The sequence below is a fragment of the Molothrus ater genome, chromosome 13 (genome assembly GCF_012460135.2).
Source record: "Molothrus ater isolate BHLD 08-10-18 breed brown headed cowbird chromosome 13, BPBGC_Mater_1.1, whole genome shotgun sequence".
Taxonomy (NCBI): Eukaryota; Metazoa; Chordata; class Aves; order Passeriformes; family Icteridae; genus Molothrus; species Molothrus ater.
In genome coordinates, this window is record NC_050490.2 from 4606164 (window position 1) to 4632540 (window position 26377).

Below are 26377 nucleotides of genomic sequence, written 5' to 3' on the forward strand. Positions count from 1 at the left end.
TCTCTTCAACAAAGTGTGGAAAATTTCACATCATTTCCAAACACTATGAGAATTAATAAATAATTGTGTGCTATTTACCAATTTTTTAAATAAAGACCTAAGAAATCAGACAGTTCCCTTCAGGAGGGAAGCCATGTAATTCCAAAGGCTGTACTGCCCTCTGATCTCTGTTCTTCTCCCTCAAACACATGATTCTCAAAAGCAATGAGTTAATTAGAAAGTAATTGGAGAAAATCCATGACTCTTTTTCCAATGGAAAAATCATTCTATTAATTTGTCTCTTCCCTGATAACATTTTTCCCTCTGTGTGTATTTCTCTCTCTCTCTCTCTGTTGTTTCCTTTTTGTTTTTTATGGTCAGGAAAGTTTCTATTCCAAGGACAAGTTCTTCAGAGTGTGGCGCCAACCTAGCTGAAACTACAAGCAGCAATGGCTGCAACAGTGAGTACAGTTTAAAATTAAATGACTGGACTCCACAAGGCAAGTGGGGGAGGAAGTTTTTGTTATTAAAAGTCACATGTTTTATTTTTCAGAAATAACAACAGCCTAAAGCATTAGAGTGGAAGAATGGTGGAGAAAGAACATGCAGAGCAACCCTAAGAATCTTAAATTGTAGAGGGTGACATGATAAGCAAGATGAGAGAAGAAAGTTGACTGAAACAGGAGGCTGACATATTGGAGAAGACATCTAAGACTTAAACAGTTGCACTTAATGGAGTTTCTATGTACTTTTAAAACTGTCAATTATACAGAAATCACTATAATTTATGTTTGAATTCTGTGAGGTTTTTTATGCTTTTCAATAATGCACAGCTAGATGCATGAGATAATCTTGGGTTTTACTACATGGGAAATAAATAAAGTACAATTTTTTTTTCACTGCACAGAGAATATGAGATATCACAGGATTTTAGTGTGAGGTGATATGAATTTTTGATAGGGCTTTTTCATTTTTCACAGGATTTCCCCAGAGGAGCTGAAGCCTATCTTGATTCAATAGTTTCAAAATTGATATTTGTGATACATGTCCAGAATTTGGCTTGTTTCAGATACCCTTACCAGATGTAGGGGGAAAAACCCCACCTTTCTCCCAGCTAATACTTACTTTTCTTTTTTTATTTTTTTTTTTCCTTTATTGTAACACAACATCAGCACGAGGTACCATTGGTAGTTTATTGCCCAGGTTCCTGGCACACTATTTGAATTAGAATTAAAGGGAAATATTAAGAAAAGAGATTGGTAACGGTTAAAAATTTTTAGGCAGAGTTTGGTGTACATTCCTAATATTAAGCAAGACTAACATCAATCTTCCTTGATGGTTTTTAATTTTGTCTGGCTTTCTTCTGAAAATATCACTACTGAGGGAAATTTAAATTTTACCTTGAATATTCCAGCTGACATTTCAGATAGCAGAAATCAGAATTTCGTTTGGCAGGTCAATTTCTGACACAAAATATTATTGAGACAGGTATCTTGGCTGAACAAAATGCTGCCCTCTCCAAAGATTTTCTTTTATTCACATAAGCATCTGTTGATCACACTAATATATTGTATACCACATTTTGGTCCCTTACAGGATTCTCTTACTCAGACAAAAAGAGGCCATCTGCCATGGTCCATGTCTTTTCTTTTTGCCTTCAAAACACAAAGAGAATGTCTGGTTAGTCAGAGGCATAGAAAATGTGAACTGAACAGAACTGGTTTTATTTTCAACTTATTTCTAGCACTGGAGGCAGAAACCAGCAAAAAATCAGGTATGTTCCCATAATGGCACATTACCAAGCAGGTCATTATATGGGATTTATAAGGTTGTATTGAAGGGAAGATTAGCTGAGAAAATTCATTAATTGAAAGGAGAGAAGATTCAGAACAGATTTCTTATCTCTGAAAGAAACAATCTGAAGATGTATAAAACCATAGGTGTAGAGAAAATCTTTTGAGTAGTCCTGCTATTTACATTTGCCTCAATAGCTGAATACTCATTTAAGTAACTTTACCCACTTTAAAACCTCATGCTTGCTTCTTTGAAGAGACAGAAGTATAAATTTTGACACTGCAAAACTTTCTATCAATTATCTCTGCCTTTTGGTACATGCATTTTGTAAGTAAATATATTTGGGGTTCTCTCAGGGGTTGTTGTGGTTGAAGAGCAAATAACAGCATGGAGGCAAAATGAATCTGGATAGCAAAACACTTTAATCACAGATGTTGCAATTTTATCACTTAGACCATTTCCCTGTCACATGGAAGGCATGATGTGGCCTGGGACAGTCATTCTAGTGGTTCCAGCTATGTGCATGGCTCCAGGGTATTCATCTCCACACTTCTGATGCTGGAGACAAGGATTCCTGGATTCTGATGCAGAGCCCCCCACCCTGCACCCCCTTTTCTGCACTAGGTTTATCTCTGAAGCTTCCTCAGCTACAGGACCTGCTGAGTGTCCTCTGCAGACCACTCTGTGCTTCTGGTTTAGCTGTGCCACTGTCTGAGCTCAGCATCAACTTCTCTGACCTTCTGGCAGAGTCTTTATTGAGGACACGTGGTTGATCACCCTTCAACTGCTCTAACAGAGCACCCAGTTAACCCTCCCAGGCTGCTCAGCATGGCTGCAGCACCAGGAATCCTATCTGCATCACAGAAATGAAACATTTCCTTTCTGTCCCGTTAAACATGAACCTTAGGCACACACAAAGGGCCAAATGTGACATTCTGGTTATACTGAAATAACACAGTCACCTCCCAGCAAGGGGCTTCTCTGAAAATTGAACCACACTCTATTTCCAGATACATTTCCCTCTAAATGAACTGAATGTTGTCCACGTCACACCCACACTTACTAATCTTCCATCCACAGGTGGCCACTGGGAGTTCACAGCTCATTCTATCTTCTAATTAAAAAAACCCATCATCAATCAGTACAGCCATGGGGAAGTGCTGCCTGTGCTCAGCTGACACAACAGTTAATGCTCAGGACAGATACACCCCTACTAAAGCTTGCTAGGCCAAGTGCAGGAAAAGTTTTAACTAGACATGGAATAAAGCTGGTAACTGAAGTTTTCCTTGGTACATTTAAAGCAAAACTTGTTACTTTGTTGTACAACATACAGGTATTTTCTTTTTACTACACTGAAAATGGGCCAGCTGCTTGATTTAGCACTTAGAAATCTGGTGATATGGTGCAAAATTGATCTTATTTTCTTGTCATTCTATTACTACATGAAAATAAAAGGGAGGAAAGAATTTAAAAAGCAGCAAATATATTACTAGCTATACTGAGACTATGCTGAATTTACTTACTTGGTACTGCATGCCAGCTGCAGCAATCAAAACAGGTCACTGATGTAAAAGCATGGGAAAAACATGCAGAAGCACAAGTCTTACTTAAAGTCTCTATATAAATATAATATAGCCAGATCTTGTGTGTCCCACAATTCCAAATTTAAGAGCAAAAAACTTCCTGTAGAAATTCAAAGATAGATAGACTTATTCTAAGCACTCTGGATTTAACAGATTGTAATCACACTACAGGAGAAGAGGCAACCACTATATTCTGAGCCACAGAGTTGAGCAACTGCAATTCAGTTCAAGGTGGTGAGCCCAGCTGAACTCTTAGCTGGACAACATCTTTAAATAAAAGATTTTTCTCTAAGAATAGAAGGCAAGTTACTTAGACATACTTCTACCTTTACTTAACAAGTACTTTGTTTACTTTTCTCTAAAGATTTTCATTGATTTTATCTAGTAAAACTTCAGTTTTGTAAATAGGACTCTGGGAAAGTTCTGCATCTCTCTAGAAATAAAATCCAGGAAATGGTAGATTAAATGCATCAGTAGTTTTTCTAGAGTGCTTTATATGCATAAATAGAGCACATCAAAGTAGTTTCTTTCTACATTTGGGTTTGGGTTTGCCACTGACACTAAACTGGGAGGAGCTGTCAACTCTCTAAAGGACAGAGGCCCTGCAGAGACATTGACAAAGAGCAATCACCAACCACATGAAATGTAACAGTGGCAAGTGCTGGATTCTGCACCTGGACAGGGCAGCCCTGGTTGTGTGTATGGAATGGGGAGCAGGAGGGTGGAGGGCAGCTCTGGGAGGGGAGCTGGGGTCAGTGGCAAGCTGGCTCTGAGCCAGCCGTGCCCTGGCACCCAGGAGGGCCAATCATGTCCTGGGGCATCAGGCCCAGCACCGCCAGCCAGGCCAGGGAGGGACTGTCCTGCTCTGGGGCAGTCTCCAGTGCTGGGGCAGTTCTGGGCACCGCTGTATAAAAAAGGCATCAAGTTTAGAGGGGTCCAGAGGAATGCCAGGAGGAAGTGAAGGATCTGGAGGGGAAGCCTTATGAGGAGGGGCTGAGGACACTTGGTTTGCTCAGCCTGGAGGAAAGGAGACTGAGGGGAGACCTCACTGTGGTCATCAATATCTCTTTACTCTCATGACCAGTGCCAGAACTCGAGGAAGTGGCATGAAGCTGAGTCAGAGAGGTTTAGGTTGGATATCAGGAAAAAGTTTTTCACCCAGCGTGGCTGGACACTGGAACAGGCTCCCCAGGAAAGCAGTCAGAGCACCAAGCCCTGCCTGAGCTCAAGAAGAGTTTGGACAACACTCTCAGGCACTTGGTGGGATTCTTGGGGTGTCCTGTTCAGGGCCATGAGTTGGACTCAACGATCCTGATGGGTCCCTTCCAATTCAGCATATTCTACCATTTGTAGAAACCATTTTCATTTTGGAAGAAAGAGGCTTTCTTCAAATGCAGAATTCCATCAAATATAATTTCCTGCAATTCTGATGTGTACAGGGGATTACAAAAAATGCAAGGCTTTCTCACAGATATTACAGTAAACTCTATTGCAACTACAAGACTCAATAACATTACCAAAATGATGTTTATGTTTTGGAAGGGGCTTTGACTGCAAGATGTCCATTCTTCCAGACTTCTCAGCTCTCTGGAATGAAACAAACAGCTCACTGAAGCATTAAACCTTACTTATGCTTGGTTTGCTTTAGTTGAACCAAGGTGAATAAGAGTCATAACAGTAGTATAACCATGAAGCAGGTCATCCTTTATGTCATTACATTCTCTTAACACGAAATTCCCAGTAACTATTCGATCACATCCTATTTCCCCATGTCCGAAAAAGCCAAAGAGGGGCACATTTGGAAAGAACTTCCTAAATGCATCTGCTTCCATATTCCTTTTGGTTTTGTAATGCCGATATCCTCTGCCGACGCAGGCAAACATGAAGCCAATGGTGTTGTGCTCGGGGATGTTCGCTGCTTTGAGACGCTGCATGGCTGCTTCTGCTGTCCTCTCATCAGCCACATCCTGGTCTAGCAGGACAGTGGCACTCTGGATCTGGGGGCCGCTGAAAGCCAACCCAACCACACCGCAGGCGTCACCAGGCTGGGCGTGGTTACTGAAAGGCAACGGCACCGAGTTAGAGCGTTCTGGGGGAACCACTCCTCAGCAGACTGAACTGCTGCTGCAGCAGCCCTGGGTGCAAAGCAGCTGACATTGCAGTGATTCTGATACCAGCCAAAGTTAAAAAGCAAATCAAAGACTTCATATTTTAGCAATGCTTTTGTGTAGCAACCTTTCACAAAGAAACCTTCCATATCCATTACTAGGTATTGACCATAAACTTGTTTCACTCATTCCAAACTCAGTAGTTTGTGTATGTCACAGCTCTGCAATTCAACTAAAACATCAGTTAAACTTAGGACAAGCAAAGGCACTGAGGACTTATACAGTAAAGCAGGGCAGCAGTCAGTAAACGTTTTGGATTCATGTTGCTTTAAATTGGTTGGCCAGGACACACAGGGTCAAGTAGTTACATACTTAACCTTTATCTGCAGGGACTTTACTTAAGGTCAGCTCTCTTATCTGGGGCAATGGCCCAGACTGATGGCAAATCAGATGCAAGGAACACGTTGATATTAGTATGGACTCCAGACCTGCAGGTGGGACGAGAGGAGCTATGGGCATGGCTCCACAGGACGGAATGCCACGTCCTCCAGCAGCCAGGGCACATCAGGTGAGCTCCTGGGGCACAGCCTTGCTGTGTGTGTGCAGCTACTGCTCCGTGCTGTGAGCCAAACTGAGGCACATACACACACACATGTTCACATCCTGGGCTCTGTCACAACAGGCACTCATTTACCTGCACTCCAGAGATGAAATGCTGACTGCAATAAACACACAAAGGTATCTGAAGCTAGAAATCGCCTTTCTATTGGGTTTCTCCTAGCTGGGTTTGCAGAATCCAAACTGTAACACAGCCATACCAAGCTTCCAGCTTTTCTGGCTACATCACAGTGTAGTAGTTGTGGCATTTTTCCCCTTTAAGAAATTGTTATTTTCCTACTGGTAAAGGGGATTTTCAATATAACTAGAAGGCTATGGATCTGCAATGTTTCTCTCACGTTAAATCTTTTTCATCATTTACCTTGAAAAAAATACCTACGTCTCAGAGGTCAGTGATGTAAAGCTCTCCACTTGTCCTCCAGCCAGGATGATACTTTTCTCATTCAATGGATTGACTATTTGATGAAGAAATCGAGTAGCTCCAGTCTTCCAGGAGTTGTAGCCAAACAGAAGAACAACACGGAGATCTGGGTTATTCTTCAGACCTACAAACAAAAGCCAACACTGATCCCCTTATTTTTAAATCCTGAACTCTGAAGTCCAACCATTCTAGTTTCTCCTCAAATATTACATCACACCTCCCTCTGAACAGCTCCACTTAAAATGTAACTGAAGGAACTGGAAACCGATACTCGGGATAACTTCTCCTTACTGCTCCAGGGACTGGGAGGAGCAGAGATGCACAGTCACCAGCTGGAGCCCCACAGAGGCTCTTGGAGCCAGTGCAGAAGCTGCTGGTTCTACTCAGAACTCCAGTGGCACCTCAGAGAGCAGCATCTCACAAAGAGCCCACATAAAGGAGAGAAAACGACATACCTGCTTCAGCAAACTTGCTTTCATCAAAGACCCTGTTCTTCACGTCTTTAGAAAAATGAAAGGTATGAATTTTCACCCCATCAATTTTGGGAAACAACAGAGCAAACCCAGCTTCACCCTCTTCAATTTCTTGAGGTTGATTGCTGCTTGAACCCATTGGAGTAACTACAGAGACAAAACCAAGAATCTTGTGTTCAGAGATTCTAATACATTCTTTACATGACACAGGCAGAAAGAGGTTGAACAGCTCAGGTGATATTAAACATGATAATCTATTTCCATAACAACTTATCTAACTGAAAACTGTGATTTTTTTGTTAATGTTTTGGAAAGATGAAACGTGTAGGTCCTGCTGGCTATTGATCCCACTGAAGTCAGTTTTGACATGGAGACATGGATATATTTACACATATCTCCCCAGGCACATCAAATAAAAACATTAGGAAAACAAGAACAGTGCAATAGAAGCTTTCCTGTCAACTTCTGCAGGCACACAGACATACTCAAGTTTTTAAGGTATCCAATAAGCATGTGATGACAGTATAAAGCAAAACTGACACAAAAATTGGGAGTGTACTATTAAAATATGGCAGTGACAACAATCAAATACCTTACATATAATGTGGAAAGTGAATTTAAGGTGAGAAACTACAAAAAACCAAATTTCTAATGATAAAAATGAAGCATGAGAAAAATACTGCCATAGGAGGCCGTGAATTTTCCAGTTACTGCATATGCCTCCTGCTAGACCATTACAAACAGGCATGCGTACCAGGATGCCCTCTACAGTTAGTCACAATATGACTGAATGTATCCATAAATCCAAGCAACATTCAATAAGTACATTAAGGTTCCAGGGAAAGCTGCCTGCCCAATTAAATTAACCCTTTTAATGATAACTGCAATACATGAAGTAAGCTCCACGTCACTTAGCAGCAACACTGAACACCTTAAAATTGAAGCCAGTGCTGAACAATGGAGATGACACCTTCAAGCTGACCTCTCAAAACCCACACATTTTGCTCCTACCTACAATCCCTGGGGTGACCAGTCCAAGAACCTGACATCGCTTTGGCAACAACTTTTCAAGTGCGAGAGCTGTTTCTTTACTGTTTCTTTTTCTGGCTGTTAAAATAAGAAGAAACAAAAAAAAAAAAAACCCAAAAAACCATCAGAGAGCAGTAAAAGTGCGTTCTGAGCAAATCCCACAGCCAACCCCGTCCTGTTTAACCAATGCTGCCCATCAGTGGCCGCCCTGGTAACAGCACGCTGGTCTGTGCTGCTCCCTGAGAGCACAGAGCTGCCGGCAGGCAAACACACACAGCGTCCTCCACAGAAGGGAAAGGAACCCATCTGTGCACGTTAACAAAGATCTGTGAGCTGCTCCCTACCTCAAATGCAATACTACGCAGTCACGGTTTCTGCAAAACATTTCCTTTCCACTGAAACCAAACCACAGAGAATTCCCCCTCATCTGACTGTGCTCTGCTTACATCCCAGCGTATCTTTAAATGGAAGTGAGTTAGGTGCAGGCTTTACCTTTCTTTTGCTCGTGACACTCCTCGTGCCCGCTGAAGGTCTCTGCATCAGCGATGTAGAGCACGGTCTGGGGCAGCACGTGCACCTTCTGCAAAGACACGGGTGGAGGAGTACATAAGACAGGGCAGAGTGGAGGGAAACTGGGGGCAGAAACGGAGGAGAAACTGCTCCTGCTCCACCGCCAGCCCACGTCGGTCCCCTCCCCCCTCACCAGGCTCCTGTCAGCCAGCACATAACCTCTCAATAGCCTCAGAAGTGCCCAGAGGAACTTCTGCCGACAGGCAGGAAGCTGACCCAAACCTCACAGAAGCGAGAACAGCTCAGCAGACTGGTCCATGACTCTACTCCTTCTTTTAGCACTGTCTAAACTCCTTGCATTCATGGTTGTTGGCATCTACTGTTCACCAGCGCTGATGCTGGGAAACAGTGTGGAGGCGCTTCTTGTCCCAGTTGGTTTAACACTGATCTGCTGAGGCCTGTCTACTGCGGAAGACCCCGACATGAATCTTTTGTGTAGTGAAGGCCCAGCACCAGGTTAATACTGAAAATAAATCCTGCCAGGCAGATTAATCCTGATGTGTTTACTCAGTGTCTCCCAGCCTAAGAGGGTTAACCTTTTAACAAGATTGTCGCGATGAACAGATGTGTCCTGAACCGCAAATCCTCGGCGTTTTGATCGGTGTATTAACACGCAACATTTGAACTGTCAAAACCACCTACGCCTCCGAACACGTCCCTTTTGCCGGGAGGTTGGAAGAAGCGCGTTCAGCGATTTAAACGAAGGCGCCGAGTCCTCGCCCCTCGCGCCCCCTCAGCCGCCCCTCACCTCGAGCTCGCGGGCCAGCGCGCGCACCAGCGCGTGGTTCTCGGCGGGGCCTGGCTCCAGCGCCGACACCCACGCGATTCGCTGCCGCGTCCGCAGCGTCCGCCGGGCACACTCCCTCCATAGCCGGCATACGCTGCAACACAACACGGACACACCGCGTCGGCCGCACCGCCCCCGCCAACCGGAGCCGGCCGCCGCCCACCCCACGGCCCCAGCCCTTACCAGGCGGCGCGCAGCAGCGCCTTGGTGGGCAGGAAGCCGAGGACACGCTCCACCACCTCGGCGAGGTTGGCGAGGACGTAGCTGCCCTTCGCCGCGGATTCCATGGCCCCGCCGCCTCCCCGGCCCCGCTGCCCTGCGTCACCCGCGCGCCTCCGCACCTGAGGCAACTTCCGGTCAGCGCGAGAGGGCACAAACCCCGATAGTGGCGCCGCCTGGCGGCGGGGAGGACCCGTCCCGCTCTCACCTCCCCCCTTCCCTCGCGCCCCGGGCCCCAGCACGGACACAGCGCTTCGTAAAATGCTTTTTATTCATAAACTTGATGCAAGTTTACAAATTACTGTACATTGCCAAGGAACTCTGCCAGAAGAAATGGAACCCAAACCGAAGCGTGCGCCGCAGGGCGGAGGCCGGGGCCGCCGCAGCCCCGCCGTGCCCGGCCAGCGGCACAGCCCCGGCGCTCGGCCCACGAACAGCGCGCACCGGGCACCGGGAGCGCCGCCAAAGCTCGCCCAGGTCGTTTCTTTCGAGCTAAAAACTGGATCTAGAAGCAAATGCACAAGGACCCGCGGGCGCCTGATAGAGAAAAGAGCACAAGTTCGATAGTCAACTAAAAAAAACCCCATAAAAACATGCTTCTGCACTTCTGAAAGTGCTTAATCCATGGAACACACCCTTCGCTCGGCCCCGAGGAGTGCACAGGCCTAAGGACTAGTACTACAACCAAAATAAGAGTCGATTCTGGTAAGGCAATGGAATTGTGTAAGTACACAGACCCAGACTCATCTCCTAATAAAGAAAGAACAGTTCCCATTAGTCTTTCAATAACAAAACCACCGTCATGACTATGGCAGCATTTCTTATGCCTCTGAATTGGATGACATGTTTTTGTACTTTATTGTAGTTTTTATATAAAAATTTTTCATTCATGGACTTTCATCTCAATTTGTGCCAATCACTTTATAAGTTCATTAGTTTAGAAATGATTGCAACAGCCCGTTAATAAAATGGAACACCTAAAACGGTTTTTAGTATTTTAAATAACTTCAAGCTTCATACTGTGGCTCTTCTTGTTAAGGAGGTTGAGCCAACAAGTAGCAGGAACAGCCCAGCAAGTTCTGACGCCCCAGTGGAAGTGACTAGTTACAAGGTTTTATTGGCACAGCCTTGCTCTGCATAAAAACAAAAAACCAAAACAAAATAAAAAGGAAAAAACCAAACAAAAAAAAATTAAAATAATCTAAACAAAGAGCATCTTTTCCAATAAACAGTTCATATTCTCATACAGCCATGAAAAATGTTTAATGACTTAACATACATGTGTTTTTCCTATATCATTAATTTGGAAAATACTACAAACGCTGTCATTTTAGACCAGAAAAACTACTGTGATTTGCAAGAACTGACATTTCCTAAAACAGTATTAAACAATGTATTAAACTTCTTGGCTTTAAATGAAACAATACAATGCAAGTCTCTGCAGTCTGCATTTTGCAAAAAGTAAGAAATACACAGAAGTGTGTGAACAACTCACTCCTATTGTATGATCTTTAGTAAGTTGATAGCCTGCTGCAGGGAGAGTTTATGCTTTCAAATAAAAAAAGGGAGAAGGGAGGGCGTGGCCCAAATCTGCCTAATCCATAAGAACAAATATGGTAAAGGCCCAAACTGCTCAGTCCAGATGCCTAAGAAGAGCGGAATGGTAAGGCTGTAACTTATACTGTACGTGTCAGTTGACAGATTATCCACTAACTTATCTAATAGCTAAAGTCCTCAGTACAGCTGTTATAGGGGCACTCATAGCTTGAGTCTGTGTTGGAAAACATAAAAAAGAGCTTGTTTTGTTGACATTGGTCCAGGTATACAACAGTCCTCAGCATTAGCCATCTTCTTTTGGAGGAGTGTACCAGCCTGTGGAGAACAGAGACATGTTAGGTACCAACGCTGCTGTGTCCAGACCATCCTACTCTTCACCTGGGAGATGGAACCTGGCTCAGTCCTTCCCTCTTGGGGCAGGCCAAGCTCAGCACGAGCTGAGCACCCTTACTTAGTGCCCTAAATGTGAGTAAGTCAGCAGTGGGAGACAAACCATGTGGCACATTCCAGGATCTGCCCTGGTATTTGGGTGTGCACGCGCAGATTTGTGAACAGCAGCTATCCTGAGCTGGACAAGCTGAACACCAACAAGGGGAAGCTGCTGAAGGAGGAACATTGCTCTAACCAAACTTAACAGAAGAGAGGTAAAATCCCCAAGTCCTCAAGCTACTTAAAACATAGACATACAAAGATGACTGCACTGGGACACTTATATAAATCCCATTTTGTGTAGAGTTAGGCATGCACAAGCAACCAAATGGTTTATCCTACTTCTGCCAATCTTACTGTAGGAATAAGCTCAGAAATGGCCATTGAATAACTGGTCTCCTGACATAATTTGGCAAGTTTAACAGCTGAATCATACCTGATCAGGTGTGCACTGCTTTTTCTAGTAACCTCCAGAGCTCCAATCTAAATTCTCCCAGCCCCTCTTGTAACATTTCCTTTAAATGTGTGTACAGTAACTACAAGGCCTATTTGTGCTGGCCCAGAGAGCAGATAGCAGCTCTAAGCTTAAGACATCCTTCACAGCAGCAGTGAGTACTGTGAATGCTTTGTGTTCAGCTCCTGAGGCAGCACTGATCACTTGTAGCACATACAAGTAAGCAGCCACGCTGGCTTTTGTAGCAAACAAAAAGAGCAAAAGGTTCAGTGAACGGCAAGATCAAAACACTGTAAAACTGGAGATGATGTTCAAGTCATGATCTTTGATCTCCCTCCCAAGAGTACAGGTGTTCTGTCCCGTGTTAGCAGCAGGGAAATTGAGGTGCTCACTGCAGTCACACAAACACTTTCACAATAACATCAATTCCTGGAGGACACTGGGTCCAACCCAGAGCCCTGAACATCACAGAAGTGTAACTGCACTGACTCCCTCATCACAGGACCAGAGTACCAGTTCTGCTGACTACCTTTATGTAACATGTAAGCTACTTAAACCTTCCAAAGCCTCAGGATTCTCATACTGCCACAGTGAATTCAATTATACCTGAAGCACTTGTACACTTGTTTTATGCAGGAGAGAGACTTTAGAGTAAAAAAGCCCACACTGAAACAGGTGTTTCCCTATGCTATTGTACACTTTCCCAGCTAGTACACCTCACTTGGACTTGTTTTCTTCAGTTTCAGGTCTTTTTCCCCACTTTCTCTCTTCATTAATATTCCACATAGGTTCTTGACACATTGAAACAAAATCTTCCAGGGAAAGGGATAAACTCCCAGCAGATACTCTGCCAATATGAAGAGTCCCTAAAGCTACAGTAACAATGAGGTTCCTAAATCGACTGGATAAACATGAAATGCAGCTGCCTCTCAAAAGCAGCAGGAACACACACAACATTCAAGTAAACTGGAAAAGTTGCAATGATCTCAGTCAAGTTCTTTAAGCACTACTGTTTTTCTAGTGCAAGAAAAAAAGAAGAAGAAACATTTCTGGTCTTCCCAAGCCAAAATAAGACACTTTGTCACTTCAAGTTTCTCTGTGGCAAACACCAATTCCCAGGGTGCTGTGCAGACAAGAACAAAGAGGCAAGAATATACATACCATTTTTCTCATGTATTTGTACTAGTGACTTATAGGACTGCTGTGCTCTTGCTAGATTATATTGATTCTGAAAGGAGAAAAAAACTCATATAAAAACCTGCATCTAGACATGCAAGACTCAAAACTAGTTCTAACAAGGAAATTCTACAGTAGACTTAAAAATAAAGTCCATGCACAATGTTAGAACATTCCTGGCTTTCAAGATTCCCTTCTTAGAGCCAGAAATTCCAAATCCTCCCAATTCTAATTGTCCTTCCCTCCCCTCCCTTGCCAATACAAGGATAGCAAAAGCCTACCCTGCCCATCCCAAGGCTTTATCTACCTCATATGCTTGTAATTACATAAAAAATATTTAATTGCCAATAAAATACTTATAGAGTCCCCAGACAATTTGAAATGCATATATATATTTGCAATTCTGTCACTAAGCACCTTCTAAGCAAGCCAGCAAGTAAATGGAAGCCCAGCAGTGATTTGTGTAGTTGAGAACCACAGCACATTTACCTTATTGGCTCCAAACTGTACTCTGGCTTTTCCTTTGACTAAAGTGGCATTGATCTGCATGATGACTGATTCTATTGAGTAGGCACTGCTCCAGCCCTGGAGGAGGAAAGGAATGCTAACATACAACATGTACTCACTTCTTGTACTCACCTTGCAAATCTGTTTTGGAACACATGCTTTGGGATTTTTTTTTTCCTGCATTCCAGATTCAATTACTAATTTTCAGTTAACATTTATTTTCCAAAGAAAATCTGTAGAATTATATACAGTCCTAGTACTAAGAATTCTTAGAAGAATTAAAAGACTGAATTATATTTTCAAAATACAGCAAGACAGGAACAGAAAAATCTCCATCCTTACACCATTGACATATTTTCAGCAATATCACAACAGAAATTACAACTCCTTTTTCCAAGAAGTAGAAAAGACTGATCTCTAATGAAGTCAGCTCAGTAAGTTGTAAGAATTCTGCTCATCTCTGGCATTGCTTTACCTTCCAGAGCTCACAAGAGTTTCTGCCAGAGCCTGCAAGTAAGTTACTTCATTAATTTACTTCTTTTAAAGAGAAAATCACTCTGTCTGCACAAATCATCTATGACTACAATCATCTGTATTCCTCACTTCTCCAGAGCTGACTTTATGCAGTTGAAGAGGCTTCTAGAGAAGAAAACAACTTGTCTTGCTCCCCAGAGCTCGCTCCCCACGCTGCCTTCCTCACAGAGATTCTGAGAGCTCCAAGCTGACCTGCTCACACTGCCTCCTCTTCCTCACATCTCCTGTAAGCTATCCAAGGCAGAAAAGATCCCAAACAAGATCAGCGAGGCAAATCTTGTGGGACTGAGGTTTAATTCCACTATCTTTCCTTTGGAATGTGTAATTTATTCCACACAGGGATTCTTCAACTCAAGAGAGGCACCTATTTTCATTATTTTCAGGCACGTTTTATTACCCAGATAACAGAGCTCATATTCACCTGTTTAGTAAGAAGTTCCATGCATAATGCACCTCCACCTAGGACATACCTAGAAACAAATGTGAAAGAAAATATACTTGCCATCAGCAGTTAGTAAAAAGGTACAAGTGCTCACAGCACTTTAAGCTCTTGCCAGCTTGTTTGTTCAATTCTTTGTTCATAAAGCTGAAATGCCCTTTAAGCAGTAATATATTGTAACTAGTTAGCCATGTCATACCTGGGCAAAGAAAATTAGCATAGTGAGACAAAAAAGCTGTTTGCTAACTAGACTTAGTTTAAACCACTGACTGAGCTACTCTGCAAAACTGCAGAGACCATGGAAAAAGGGAAGTTCCTTTTTATGGCTACTCTACATATACATGGTACAGATGTGTAGCTAAAAGAAAACAACATTCAATTGTGTAAACAAGTTCAACACCATTTCAAACAATGCAGGTGCACTTATAAACAACATGAGATAACCAGATCTTTTCTTGCTCTATGTAAATACCTTTTTTAAATTTCAAAAATACTTTATCTATTGTGCTTACTGGGACTCAGCAGAACACCTGAGCATGACAAAACCTGGACTGAGGGAAGAGAATTTACCACTGCCAAAATGTATTCTCCTCTATGATCAAGACATTTATACCTCATAGATCCATATGACATTCAGAGGGAAATGACCACTGAAAAGCCATCCTTTTTTCATTCTAAAAAGATGTCTGACTACAATCAAATTAGAATCCAATTAATTTTCTGGTGTTTGGGTCTGCCTGTTTAATTTTGAGACAGGGTTCCTGAGGGGGGCTGCTATTTAACTGCACTAACCATTTACTGAGTTAAAGAAGAATACACGACAATTCAAATCACATAAGAACCAGCACCAGCTATCACAGACTGCATTTTCAAAAACAAGTATCATTTCCTGTCACCAGGAGATGCATGAAAGCCTTGGCAGGTGAATTTAATTGTCCCTCCAATGGATATATACAAGTCCAACAGACAGCACTTCAAACATGCTTTAGATGACATTTGGAGCATGTTTTCAATGAAATTTTGTGGTTTTGGATTAGCATTTGAGGGATTTTAAAACAAAAACATTATGGCAGTGCTACCAGCAAGAGAGAGACAGGTAAGACTTTACAGCAAACTTAAGGCAACCCAGGGATCAAGACCCATTCAAAGCACCAACCCAAAGCACCCTACAAGAGGAGAAGGAAGAGCAATGTTAACCCCCCCCAGAGGTCAGTTCTTACACATATGGCAGGCACAGAGTTTTTCAGGTTGTAACATTTTTACCACAAAGCACAATTTCTGCAGGGCAGCTCAAACCTACCCTCCCGTGAGCACAGGAGACACCACTCGCACAAAGGGAGGATCAAAAGGGAAGTTATCCTGGGAAGAAAAATAAAAAAAACAGGTTAAGGAAAATACTGTGACATTGCTTCCCAAACAGAAAGTATTTCAATAGCCTTATTTGTCAAATCAGATCTGAAGTACTACAATTTTTCAGTTGTGTAAAAATTCACTTTCCATAGTATTGGCTAAAAAGCTTTTTTTGGGAAGCTTCAGAGATTAACTTAAAAGTTAGTTTTCTTTTTCCACCCTTTTTTTTAGACCACAGATCCGTTATTACCCAAGTAATAGCTGAAGGTCATTTCAGTAATTTTCTATAGTAAGCCTCAAATTTAACTGCAGCTTTTTGTCCTACAGACACTTACCTTAAAAGAGAAGTTGAGTAAAATGTATTCTACACCTTCTTTTTCTTTTAAGACCTGAAGATCACTATGCAGTGGGCTATCAGGATCAACCCTGTAAAAGCAGCAGGGGGGAGACCATGGATCAAGTTAATATTTTCAATACCTGTAAAACAGTAGTTCCTCTTAAATACTTTCTTTACGTAATTGTAGTTTAGAAACTGCAGTTCAGGGTGAAATGTAGGAAATTATTGCTCCTTTTACCAAGTAAAAACTTTGCCACAAGATCAGCATAAAAGCTTGCTACAACATTCCCAACGCTATCAAGTGTTGCTTAAACATAGCACAAAATAAGCTGTTTATTTGAAAAGAGCAATTTTAATTCTCTTCAGTTCAGTTGTGTTCAAATAAGAGGGGAGAAAAACAGGAAGACTGTAGTCATTTAGTTTTCAGCACATAGTTAGTGAATCCTTTATGGAATATGTAATTGTAATTCTGCATCAGCTGTTAAAAGTAATCTGCATCAGCAGAAGTACTAAAGCCAGCAGCTTAAGCTCAGCAGAATTTCAGCAACTGTTTGTTCCAAAATGCTGGTGGTTAGCAGCCTGGCCATTAATGCAGACCCTACTGGGTTAATCTGACACCTCATCTGCTTTTAAATAGAAGAGACTAGTCAAAAACACCTGCAGCAAGCCAAAGCAGATGTTAAAGGGACTGAAAGGCCCTTAAACCTAATCCCCTACTACAGCTGAAACTACAAAGTTGTAAGATCTCATTTCAGAACTTCTTGGGCAGGTAGTCCCCATCCTACCAGTGTGAAGTTATTTCAGAAGAAAATCTTCCAGTGCTTAGGAACCTCTCATTTCAAGCCATGGCTTTTGCTGTGCCAGTTCAAAGGGATTTGTTCTAAGTAACAATACTGTTCCTTCCTGACATGGGCTCTTTCCCCTGAACATCTACCCCTCAGCTACTCTGCACATAGTGCATTTGTTTCCAGACACTATTTGCTGCAATAAACAAACACAATTCTTTTCTTAGACATTCTGGAAGGCATTTGCTGCATGTACTCCATTTCCTCTTTTCTGAAGGCAGAAAATGAGACCTGTTCACATCACTTGAACAGAGATTTCAAATCACTGCACATGGTTTGAGCACTTGGTTACAGACACACTCAATAGGAAAGGCCTCCAATAATGTGACACAGATTTCTCTGATGTGTCATTCCTGCCACTTTCAGCCTCAAAACCTCCACATGCCCATGATTACACTAAGAAGGAAACAAAACTATTTCAGCAGCTGGTGACCCAGGTTGCGCAAGGCAACAATTCCTACACGCAGGTCAGCTACTGTGCTGAAACAGCCTCTGTCCTTCTCCCCCAGGACATCTCTGAACCCATGGAAGCTCTTCCATCCACTGCCAGCTGCTGCAGCCACCCAGCACAGCCTGGGTAGGCTCCTCCTTCCTTTAGGGTACTGTACAGGGATGCCAGCAGATGATCCTGTTACCAGGAATAATTCCACTCTAACACCTCTAGGATTAAAGTTACAGGACTATGGATGTAAGAAGGTGAGTTATGTACTGCTTTTCACTTGGAATACTAGGCAGTGACAGAAGACAAGGTACATAGAATTATATAATTCACATTTTTGTGATAGCTACAAGTCTCAGTCCTGTGTGTCTGTTTAACTGAACAGAAATAAACAACTAATAGAAATAAACAACTAATAGAAATAAACAACTAATGACACTCAGTTATGTTCTTTCCCACATCTTAAGTGCAGCTAGAAGCTGGATTTCCCTGTCATTCAAAACAAAAATAAAATCAATGCAAAAATTCTTGAAAAGAATTTTCATCATTTAAGGTTGCATCTTTTGGAGCAGTTTTAGAATTGAATAGTAATGACACTTAATGCAATACATATAGCACTGGCAGAGAAAAGCAGGTCTGTCTTTTTGCCAGCTCAATCACTACTGGTCTATCTCTAGATGTTTCTATGTATCAGAATTACAGCCACTATTTAGTGGCTACAATTACTCTTACTGTACTACTACAGTAATGGTGATTATATGCTATGGCACATAATGCAATGGTGATTTATATACTATGGCTAGAGATACTCATTTATCAAAAGAATCTCTCCAGCAATACTAAAACAAGATTGTACAGAACACGTAAAAACTTTATTAACTTACTTGAGAAGCTTAACATGCCATTCATACAAGCTGTCATTTACCAGTTCCACTGAATATATCCCTGTAGAAATATTAGATAGAATTAATTATGCACTAAAAGTATAGATAGAAAACGTAGCAAAATCATTTTTTGTTTTAAATTTGAATACTGTCAGCAGGTGTAAGCAATGGGCAGGATACTGAGGCACATCCTTCCTCCAGTAGCAGATGCACTTCTGAGGAGCTACAAGGAAAAAGTGTTTTCACTTCTATTAAAAAATTCCACATTAATCACTTGTTTTTCTGATACTTAACCATTTCACCTTCAAACCTTCCACACCAACAACTCCAGCTTGCTTATTACTCACTGTATTTTACACCCAGTACACCACCAACATGTTTTTAGACATTTCACAACACAGTGTGAGTGTGCAGCAGTGTTTCCCAGGTTCCCATCAGTACAGACAGACCAGGACAGCACACAGGGCAGTGTATGCAGTAGAAACCCAACAAAAAGGAGATAGAGCAGTGGATGAAGCACATTCCCAACATGACTGAGGAAGCCAGAAAGATGCATCTAAAGAATGGAGTGGTCTGTGGGAGCCAGCTGGTGACTTTCAGTGGCCTGGTTGTTTTAAGCATGTTAAACAGCAGTTGTGCAATTCATTTCCCAGGGAAGGATGGAAATTATCTGCCATTTTCTTGTACATTCAAAGCTTCCTCTCTGCATAAATTCACAAGCAGCTCTGGAAAAAGCAATAAATCTTTAACCACCCAGCAAGATTTAGAGCATGGTATCAGTCATGTACAGAAATTAAACTTCCTCTTTCACAGAATATTCATGCATATAGACTAACCCACTATTATTAAACTTGTTACCTGGCCTAATATTTAACAACATCCTTGTTGCTGACCTAATTATTTGGAAGCCATATACAAATCAGGAATTTGCCTAGAATTTCTGAAGGCAATACAACCACCAGATTGCAGTCACCACATTCTTCCCAAGGAATGGGGGATAGTAATTTCTGAGTTTTATTATTCTAGCATAAAAATAATCTTACAGTTGAAGCTTATAAGCATTAGTACTTGGAGTACAGGTGACATTTCAAGCTGTCCAGACACCATAATTTCTACAGCATTTCAAAACTTGCCACACAGGTTAAAGCACCCATGCTTGGTTCTCCTTTCTGAGTGCCACTAACAAGTGGGTACTGCAGCCAAGAGCACAATTTCTCATTTTTCTATGTCTAGAATAAAAATGTAGGCCTGAACACATACTCACTGTGCTATCCACGTCCCTTTTAATCAGTAGCTACAGGGACACAGCATCTCTGTTTGAGGAGCAACCAAAGGAGCTATTAAGGCCTTTTTCCAATTCCCCAGATCCAAGGACACTATTTTCTGAACTGACCTTAGTGTAAGTCACAAACTGTAAGAATTTCAATTTGTACTGCTCTGATGTAATAACAAAAGAGTTGACATTCAGAACTCTGCTCATTGTCAACTCCCATTAATGACAAATCTATTCCACGATTGCATCCACAATATTTTCCTCCACCTGCATCCAAGTGGGAGCAAACAATACTTATTACAGAGAAGGCAGTAAGTTACAGTAAGGCTCCTGACACCGTGCTCAACAATGGAAGGTCACAAGAGACCTTCTATGGGAACCCAGGGCATCCCTCTGGCTGTCCTGAGCAGCCAAGACCCCAGCCAGGGGGCTCAGAAGCCCTGACATGGAGCCCAAAACACCTGTGGGTTTGATTATGACCCATGGAGCAAGTCACCAACCTTAGATGAAGATCTGCAAGCCACAACAGTTTAGGCAGAATAATAGTGAAGTTATCATGGGGTGAAAAAGCAAATTTTGGGGTTTATGGTATGGAGGTTCAGGAGGCAAGATGGAGGGAACTGGGCATGTCCAGCCTTTCTCCTTCTTCTTCTTGGCCTCCATCTTCTGCTGTGATGGTGGCACTTTTGGATTGGTTTAGAGTAGAAGCTCAGTGTCTAACATAGGTGATGGGTATTGGAAAGTAACTGTAAACATTGTACATGTAGTTTTTAGTATAAAAAGATAACACCACCCTGGGGGCAGGCAGAGTGCCTGGACTGTCTTGCTGAGCTGACCTCAGCAGGAGAAAGAATTTTATAGATAAGAAACAATAAACAATCTTGAGACTGAGAAATGAAGAGCCCTGACTCCTTCTTCGACCGCCGGGCTGGGCAAAGAGACTTTCTAACGTATCCCAGGGTCACTGTGAGCAGCTGGAGACCCTGACAACCTTCCAGCCCTTTGTCCACTCACTAAGCCTTCAGCCCCACTCCTGCCCTCCTCCCATCATCCTGAGCCTCCTGTTCTCAGCCCCAGTTCCTGTCCCACTCCAGCTCCAAGGCCCAGACACTTTGCCAGCTTCCCCAGCAGGAAGAGCTGTACCCCCAGGGGCTGTACTGCATCTACTGCAGGAGGGTTCTCAGAGACAGAACACCAGTGCAAGACACTCCAGCAGCCTCAGGCAGCCACGTTCTGAGCCAAACAGCATCTGTGTCTCCTCAGGAGCAGCAGCAAGGGGACCCCAGGGCTTGATACAGAAGCTACTTAACACCATCCAAAGCTGAGGGAGGGTGTTTGGGGTTTTCTGAATAATCAAGGGGATGTTACTTGGAAGGAATTTATGTGGTTTTTTTGTAATTTTGACAGTGAGAGAAAAAAGGTTCCTGTCAAAAATAATTTCAGTAATAATTTAAAATAATTTAATAATTTAACTTACTAACAGCAGTTTTAAAATAAGGACAAGTCCTTAATTTAGGAAAGGAATCAAGGTAGGTTCCTCTTGCTTAAATACAAGGTGGGGTGGGGTTTTTATTACTCAAAGGTGATCAAGTAGAAAGAAACCCACAGAACCGTGAAGCAAGCAAAAAAGTAAGAAATTGAAATGTAGAAAGAAAAACAATTCTTTTCAAAACAGAGGCAACATCTTACTTAGGGCAACATTACTATCTTAAAAAGTAAATCCCACAGAGTCCTTGGATAAAACCAGGGAATTGAAGTCCATATGAACTGTATCTGAATAAAACAGATGCTAAAAATATGAACAGAAAAGATTTCATTTAATGTCCCCAAATTCTTTGTTTCTTGCCCTCCTTTCCCAATCCCTTAAATTACATTAAGTCATTTGTGAATCTCCAATCTGATATGTGGAAATGAGATAATCTTGTTTTACAGGACTTATGGCTCCCATTATCTGAACACGCTAATGAAACTAATTCACAACAGAGTATCTTAATTTTCTGGAGTATTTTTTGCTTCTGTCAGCTCATAAGAAAATTATTTTCTGTTTCTTTAAGGACAATTCTTCCCCTAGATTTCCCAGGTAGATAAGCAACTTTGCTGTTGAGGGCAAGTTTGTAATCTTTTGCTTGAACTCCACCAGCACTGCTTCATTTGATAAAGGAAATTAATTTCTAAAATAGATACCACCTTGAATGCACAGCTAGAGTTGAGGCCACTGTCTTTTAATAGTACTTTTTTATAAAACAGTCCAAGAGAAAAGAAAAAAAATTAAAATACTATTGCTACAAGTATTATTCACTTCAGAACTCCCAGTGTTCTACAGTCAGTCCTAAAAACATTAACCTCATGAAAACTAAATAAAGTGATCCTTACCTAACAAAAAATCAGCCTTAGCCTTTCTGGCTTGTCTTACAAAGAAATGAAAACAGCATTAAATTACCTTGCAACAGTTACAAGAACCTGGGAGTTTCACAATGGTTCCCTTTGTGCACTAGTAGGAAGAAATTAAATTTAGGGTAAAATAGACCATGGGGCAAGTACTCTAACAAAAATGACATTAAAAAAGCCAATTACCTGCCACAGCCTGTGCACATGGTGACAGTTACCTAACAAAAGGCAGAACTAGGCTATGAAAGCAGGAGTTTTGTGCACAGTAAAGAACCAAGAACATAAATTTACTCAAGGTCGAAGAATAAATGAAACCATAAGGAATTAATCCAGGCAGGTTTTATAACAAACAGCATCAATTTACTGGCACAATGTAATAAATGTGTCAGTAGGACGGTGTTTCAAAGCAGAATTGCCATCATCTTTGTAGTGTCAACCTCCACTTGACACTACTTCATTACCATGTTTTAGAGATCAACATGAGGCATCCAGCTGCAGGGTTTTTACATATTTCCAAAGTCATAAGCTCTAAGTTACTGCCCCCACCCTTTAGAACCTCATCCTTCTGTAGAGTTTAGCAAGATTTGCTCTTCCTCATAAGTCAGAGTACGCTTTCCTACACCAAGATCAGTCTTTTGTGACTCATTAAGTCTTGCTTATCTAAAGCCAAGAAATGGCATTATTGGAGAGTCTAAGCCCTCCCCTCAAACCACAGCTAGCCAGGGGCCCCTGGCTGACCCCAGTGGTACCACCACATGACTGAGCACCCCACAGCACTCTTCACAGTCTGGTTTGTTAGAGCCAGCCTTAGCTCTGACCACCAAAACAAACCCTGAAGGTCAAAACCGGGCAGTAAAGCATCCCCCATGACTTCACACAGACCTGCTTCCAGCTCCTCCCTAGACCCACTAATCCATTCCTTCCCAGACAGGGGTCATTGGGGCACACTGGCAAGCACTCAGTTGTAACAAAGCTAAAAGAAGGAGGCTGCATTGGATCAACACTAGGTCACCACATCAAATTTATACCCCAGACATTTTACCACTGTCCCCAGCATGTCCACACATGAAACAATTGACCTAAAAGTTAAATATGACAAATCAAAACAGGAACCTATTGTCTCTTCACCTCTGTTCTTTTACACATGATTAAAATGGCATCATCAAGTGAGGTTTAAGTCCACTAGAAATAAATATGGACACAAGTCCAGAAAAATGAGAATGTATTTAAGTTTATACTGACTCCCTAATTAGGCATTCCTCCTGTTCTCACCCTGGCCTGCACCAGGGTCTGACACCTGGCTACAGTGATGGAGTTTTCTATTTGACCTGGAGCAATACAACTTGCCCAAAATCCATGTAATTTCTATTTCTCATACAGTAACACTCAGGCAATTCAATTTGCTGAATCCTTTGCTGAGCTTATTCCTATAAGGAATAAATGCAACAGCCATCCACTACCTCAAGATAATCACTGCTCATTACTCAAACTAATTTAAAATACAAGCTTGTTTTCCACTGTAATTCACATCATTATTGCAAGGAATGTATGTTCTGACTTTTCTCCACAAATAAACTACTTTATGTAATAAGAGTATACATAATGTATCTATGTATTTTTACATATGTGCACACATAAACATGCACGTATATACAAACACAGGACAACAAAACACAGAGAAGTTAACAGCAAGTGTTTCCCAAGAGAATTCATTTAAAGTATATTTTAAAGAGGGAAATCTGAGGCATTTACCTGTTTTATAACTCTGTGATCTATATATATCCCTGAGTTCTTTCATAAGTCGATCTGAAGCCTGAACTGACCCAGAGACTGCACCCTGAAATAAACAAAAAAGACTCCAAATAAGTGAAAAGTAGTATTTACAAACAACTTTACATTACTAACTAGAAGGTATTAACAATATATTAATTTCTGTAGGAGAATTGGGTTTCTGAAAAGTTAAATATTCTGGTGAGCAAAGTCTACTCCAAAGAAACAAGGCCCTCCATCTAAAGAACATTAATATATACTACTAAATGCTATAGGTGATACAAACTTTTAATCAAGGTACAACAGGCATTTTTCTGTAAAGGAGCTAAATCTTTGGCAATTTAATTTCCAAGATGGATGCGCAGTACATCTCAGAGTGAAATATTTAATTTTACATCCTGCTTTTACACACTGAGAAGAAAAGTAAGCCTAATCCTGAGAGTGAGCTTCTACACATAAGGTATTATTGCTTTCTCAGAGGTATATTTTTATTTGGTCATTGAAAAAGGTCCAGGAGTTGGTAAGTATCCACTCTAGAACAGCAGCTTCCTGAGGAATAAGACCAAGCAGTGAATTTAGAAAACGTGGAACAAAAGCAATATTTATTGCAATTGAGTGAAAAAAAATCAACATCTACACAGAGGAAGACAAAGGTATGTAAACCTTAAAATACAAAATATTTCTTGTGACTTGTCATAGTTCTTGTGATTTATGCAACTATGGCAAAATCTGTTCTGTTCTTTTAGAGTTCAGCTCTGTACTTCTCAGCACCTCAAAGTGAGAGAAACTCAAACCAATTTTCCTATGTTATGTGATTACTCTGCTTATATATCCCACCCAAAATACCACTTCAGGTTCAAGAGTCTTGAAAAACAGAGAGATAAAAGTTAGCATTATAAGATTTAAAATACAGAATAGGAACAAGGACTCCAAATGAGCTAAGGTAGTTACCACCCCAAACCCTGGCCCTGTGGCACTTGGGCCTTCACCATCAGTCTGTTTCCCAAAGGCAGATTATTCCATTATTATTCCACTGGACCTTTGCAGTTCCCTTCTGCTCCTGTTCTTCAGTCACTGTCACTGAAATACAGGCTAACATATGGAGCTCATAAGCATGGCTGGGGGGAGAAACCGTGACAAAAAAGAAAACAGCCCCACTACCAAATAAAAAAGACCCACCTAGGATAATTCAGCCTGTCTCTATCAAGTACTAAATAAGTAAGTTGATGAGGCTGCTTTTTTACTCCATCTAAAAATTCAAAGATTCTTACTTTTTTTCAGTTTCCTTCCAGACACTATGAACACCTATAAACATATCCTTTTTGGACACAAGTGTCAGAAAGCTATTTCTGGAAGAACATGAAGCAGCTGTGATCATTACCTAATACCCAAAACATCTTCCCTGTTTGCCTGAAGTCCACAGTGATGTTTTATATTCTACAAGGTCTTAATTGTAAAACCAAATTATTTCTTAATAAAAATTAAGTATCAGTAACAGTTACTTGATGGTAAAGCCTCCATATAGTCCTGTCTTCTCTGTCCAATAATATCAAATAATACACTTAGCTTCACACTAGAATCTGTAGACTTTTCTTTCAAGGCTATTCATTTTCATACACCTTTGGATTTAATTATGCAGATTTCTGAAATTCCACTAGTTTTTCTTAACAGACCGGTATGAAGGATGAACCTTGTTATTAAACATGCAAATAACAGGCAACTCCTTTCATCTGATAAAACAAAAGCTACATACAAACAAGGCTTCAGACAAATGAATTTCTCTACTTACTCTGCTCCTCTCTATGGAGCAGTTTCAGACAAAGAAGGGATTTCTCAAACATCAAGTACATGAAATTTCATGGAAAAATGTTGTTTATATGCAATATCTGCATATTACTACTATTTACAGATTAGCTGAAAAGGAAGCATTACACTTAACCAGTTAACACAGCAGTGTTCATCACCATTCTTTGTATAGTTGCTGTGCTTTGTGAGCATTAACATTAGGACTCCTCAATATGTTGAGTCTGGAGGAAAGACATTTCATAGACAAGTGTCAAGACTTTGGTTTTCTTCTGAGCAGAGCTGTGCAGATTCTTGCCCCTTCCACTGTACTTCTTACTAAAAGAAGGAATTCATACACTTTACAGATTGTCAACCTATAAATACAGGCAATTTAAGAACAAGTTAGATGGTCAAAGACATCCTGTGGAAAACTACCTCTCTCTTTGCATCTCTATTTTCATCCAATTAAACTACTGAATTTCTATATATATAATGTTGGAAGTTCATCTTGGCAAATGAAAATTTAAGTATCTTCTGTACTGGAGACATTTAAAAACCAAAGCTTAACACACCCACATCCCCCTGACTTCCATTATAACAGCTGATAAATGAGGTGGTATTAAAGGAGT

The 26377-nt window shown here is 41.4% G+C and overlaps 3 protein-coding genes across 5 annotated transcripts in view; 1 reads left to right on the top strand and 2 right to left on the bottom strand.

The window, feature by feature from the left end:
• Positions 1–767, top strand: part of NRG4 (neuregulin 4) — a 21162-nt gene extending 20395 nt beyond the window's left edge. For 2 of the 3 annotated variants that reach the window (XM_036389433.1, XM_036389432.1), the window contains 2 exons: positions 361–440; positions 533–767. In XM_036389433.1, coding sequence (XP_036245326.1) covers positions 361–440; positions 533–549 — 97 coding nt within the window. In that variant the 3' untranslated portion in view covers positions 550–767. The remainder of the gene's footprint in view (positions 1–360; positions 441–532) is intronic. The other variant, XM_054516225.1, reaches the window with a different exon arrangement.
• Positions 485–9683, bottom strand: FBXO22 (F-box protein 22). Its single transcript, XM_036389431.2, has 7 exons — positions 9546–9683; positions 9324–9456; positions 8498–8585; positions 7988–8083; positions 6959–7123; positions 6462–6627; positions 485–5414 (listed from the first exon to the last, which is right to left on the bottom strand). Exons 1-7 carry the CDS (start codon positions 9647–9649, stop codon positions 4985–4987), a joined length of 1182 nt encoding a protein of 393 aa, XP_036245324.1. The 5' UTR covers positions 9650–9683; the 3' UTR covers positions 485–4984.
• Positions 9684–9834: 151 nt separating this feature from the next.
• The window catches only part of UBE2Q2 (ubiquitin conjugating enzyme E2 Q2), a 46844-nt gene continuing 30301 nt past the window's right edge, over positions 9835–26377 (bottom strand). The window contains exons 6-13 of the mRNA XM_036389456.2: positions 23946–24030; positions 18533–18593; positions 16363–16453; positions 15978–16036; positions 14660–14708; positions 13687–13782; positions 13183–13249; positions 9835–11453 (exon numbers count right to left, since the gene is read on the bottom strand). Coding sequence (XP_036245349.1) covers positions 11422–11453; positions 13183–13249; positions 13687–13782; positions 14660–14708; positions 15978–16036; positions 16363–16453; positions 18533–18593; positions 23946–24030 — 540 coding nt within the window. The 3' untranslated portion in view covers positions 9835–11421. The remainder of the gene's footprint in view (positions 11454–13182; positions 13250–13686; positions 13783–14659; positions 14709–15977; positions 16037–16362; positions 16454–18532; positions 18594–23945; positions 24031–26377) is intronic.

Coding starts and splice junctions, on each gene's coding strand:
- FBXO22 (XM_036389431.2), bottom strand. CDS start 9,649: ATGGAATCCGCGGCGAAGGGCAGCTACGTCCTCGCCAACCTCGCCGAG. Junction 9,457..9,545: donor GCGCTGCTGCGCGCCGCCTG/GTAAGGGCTGGG, acceptor GTTGTGTTGCAG/CGTATGCCGGCTATGGAGGG. Junction 8,586..9,323: donor CGCTGGCCCGCGAGCTCGAG/GTGAGGGGCGGC, acceptor GTGTCTTTGCAG/AAGGTGCACGTGCTGCCCCA.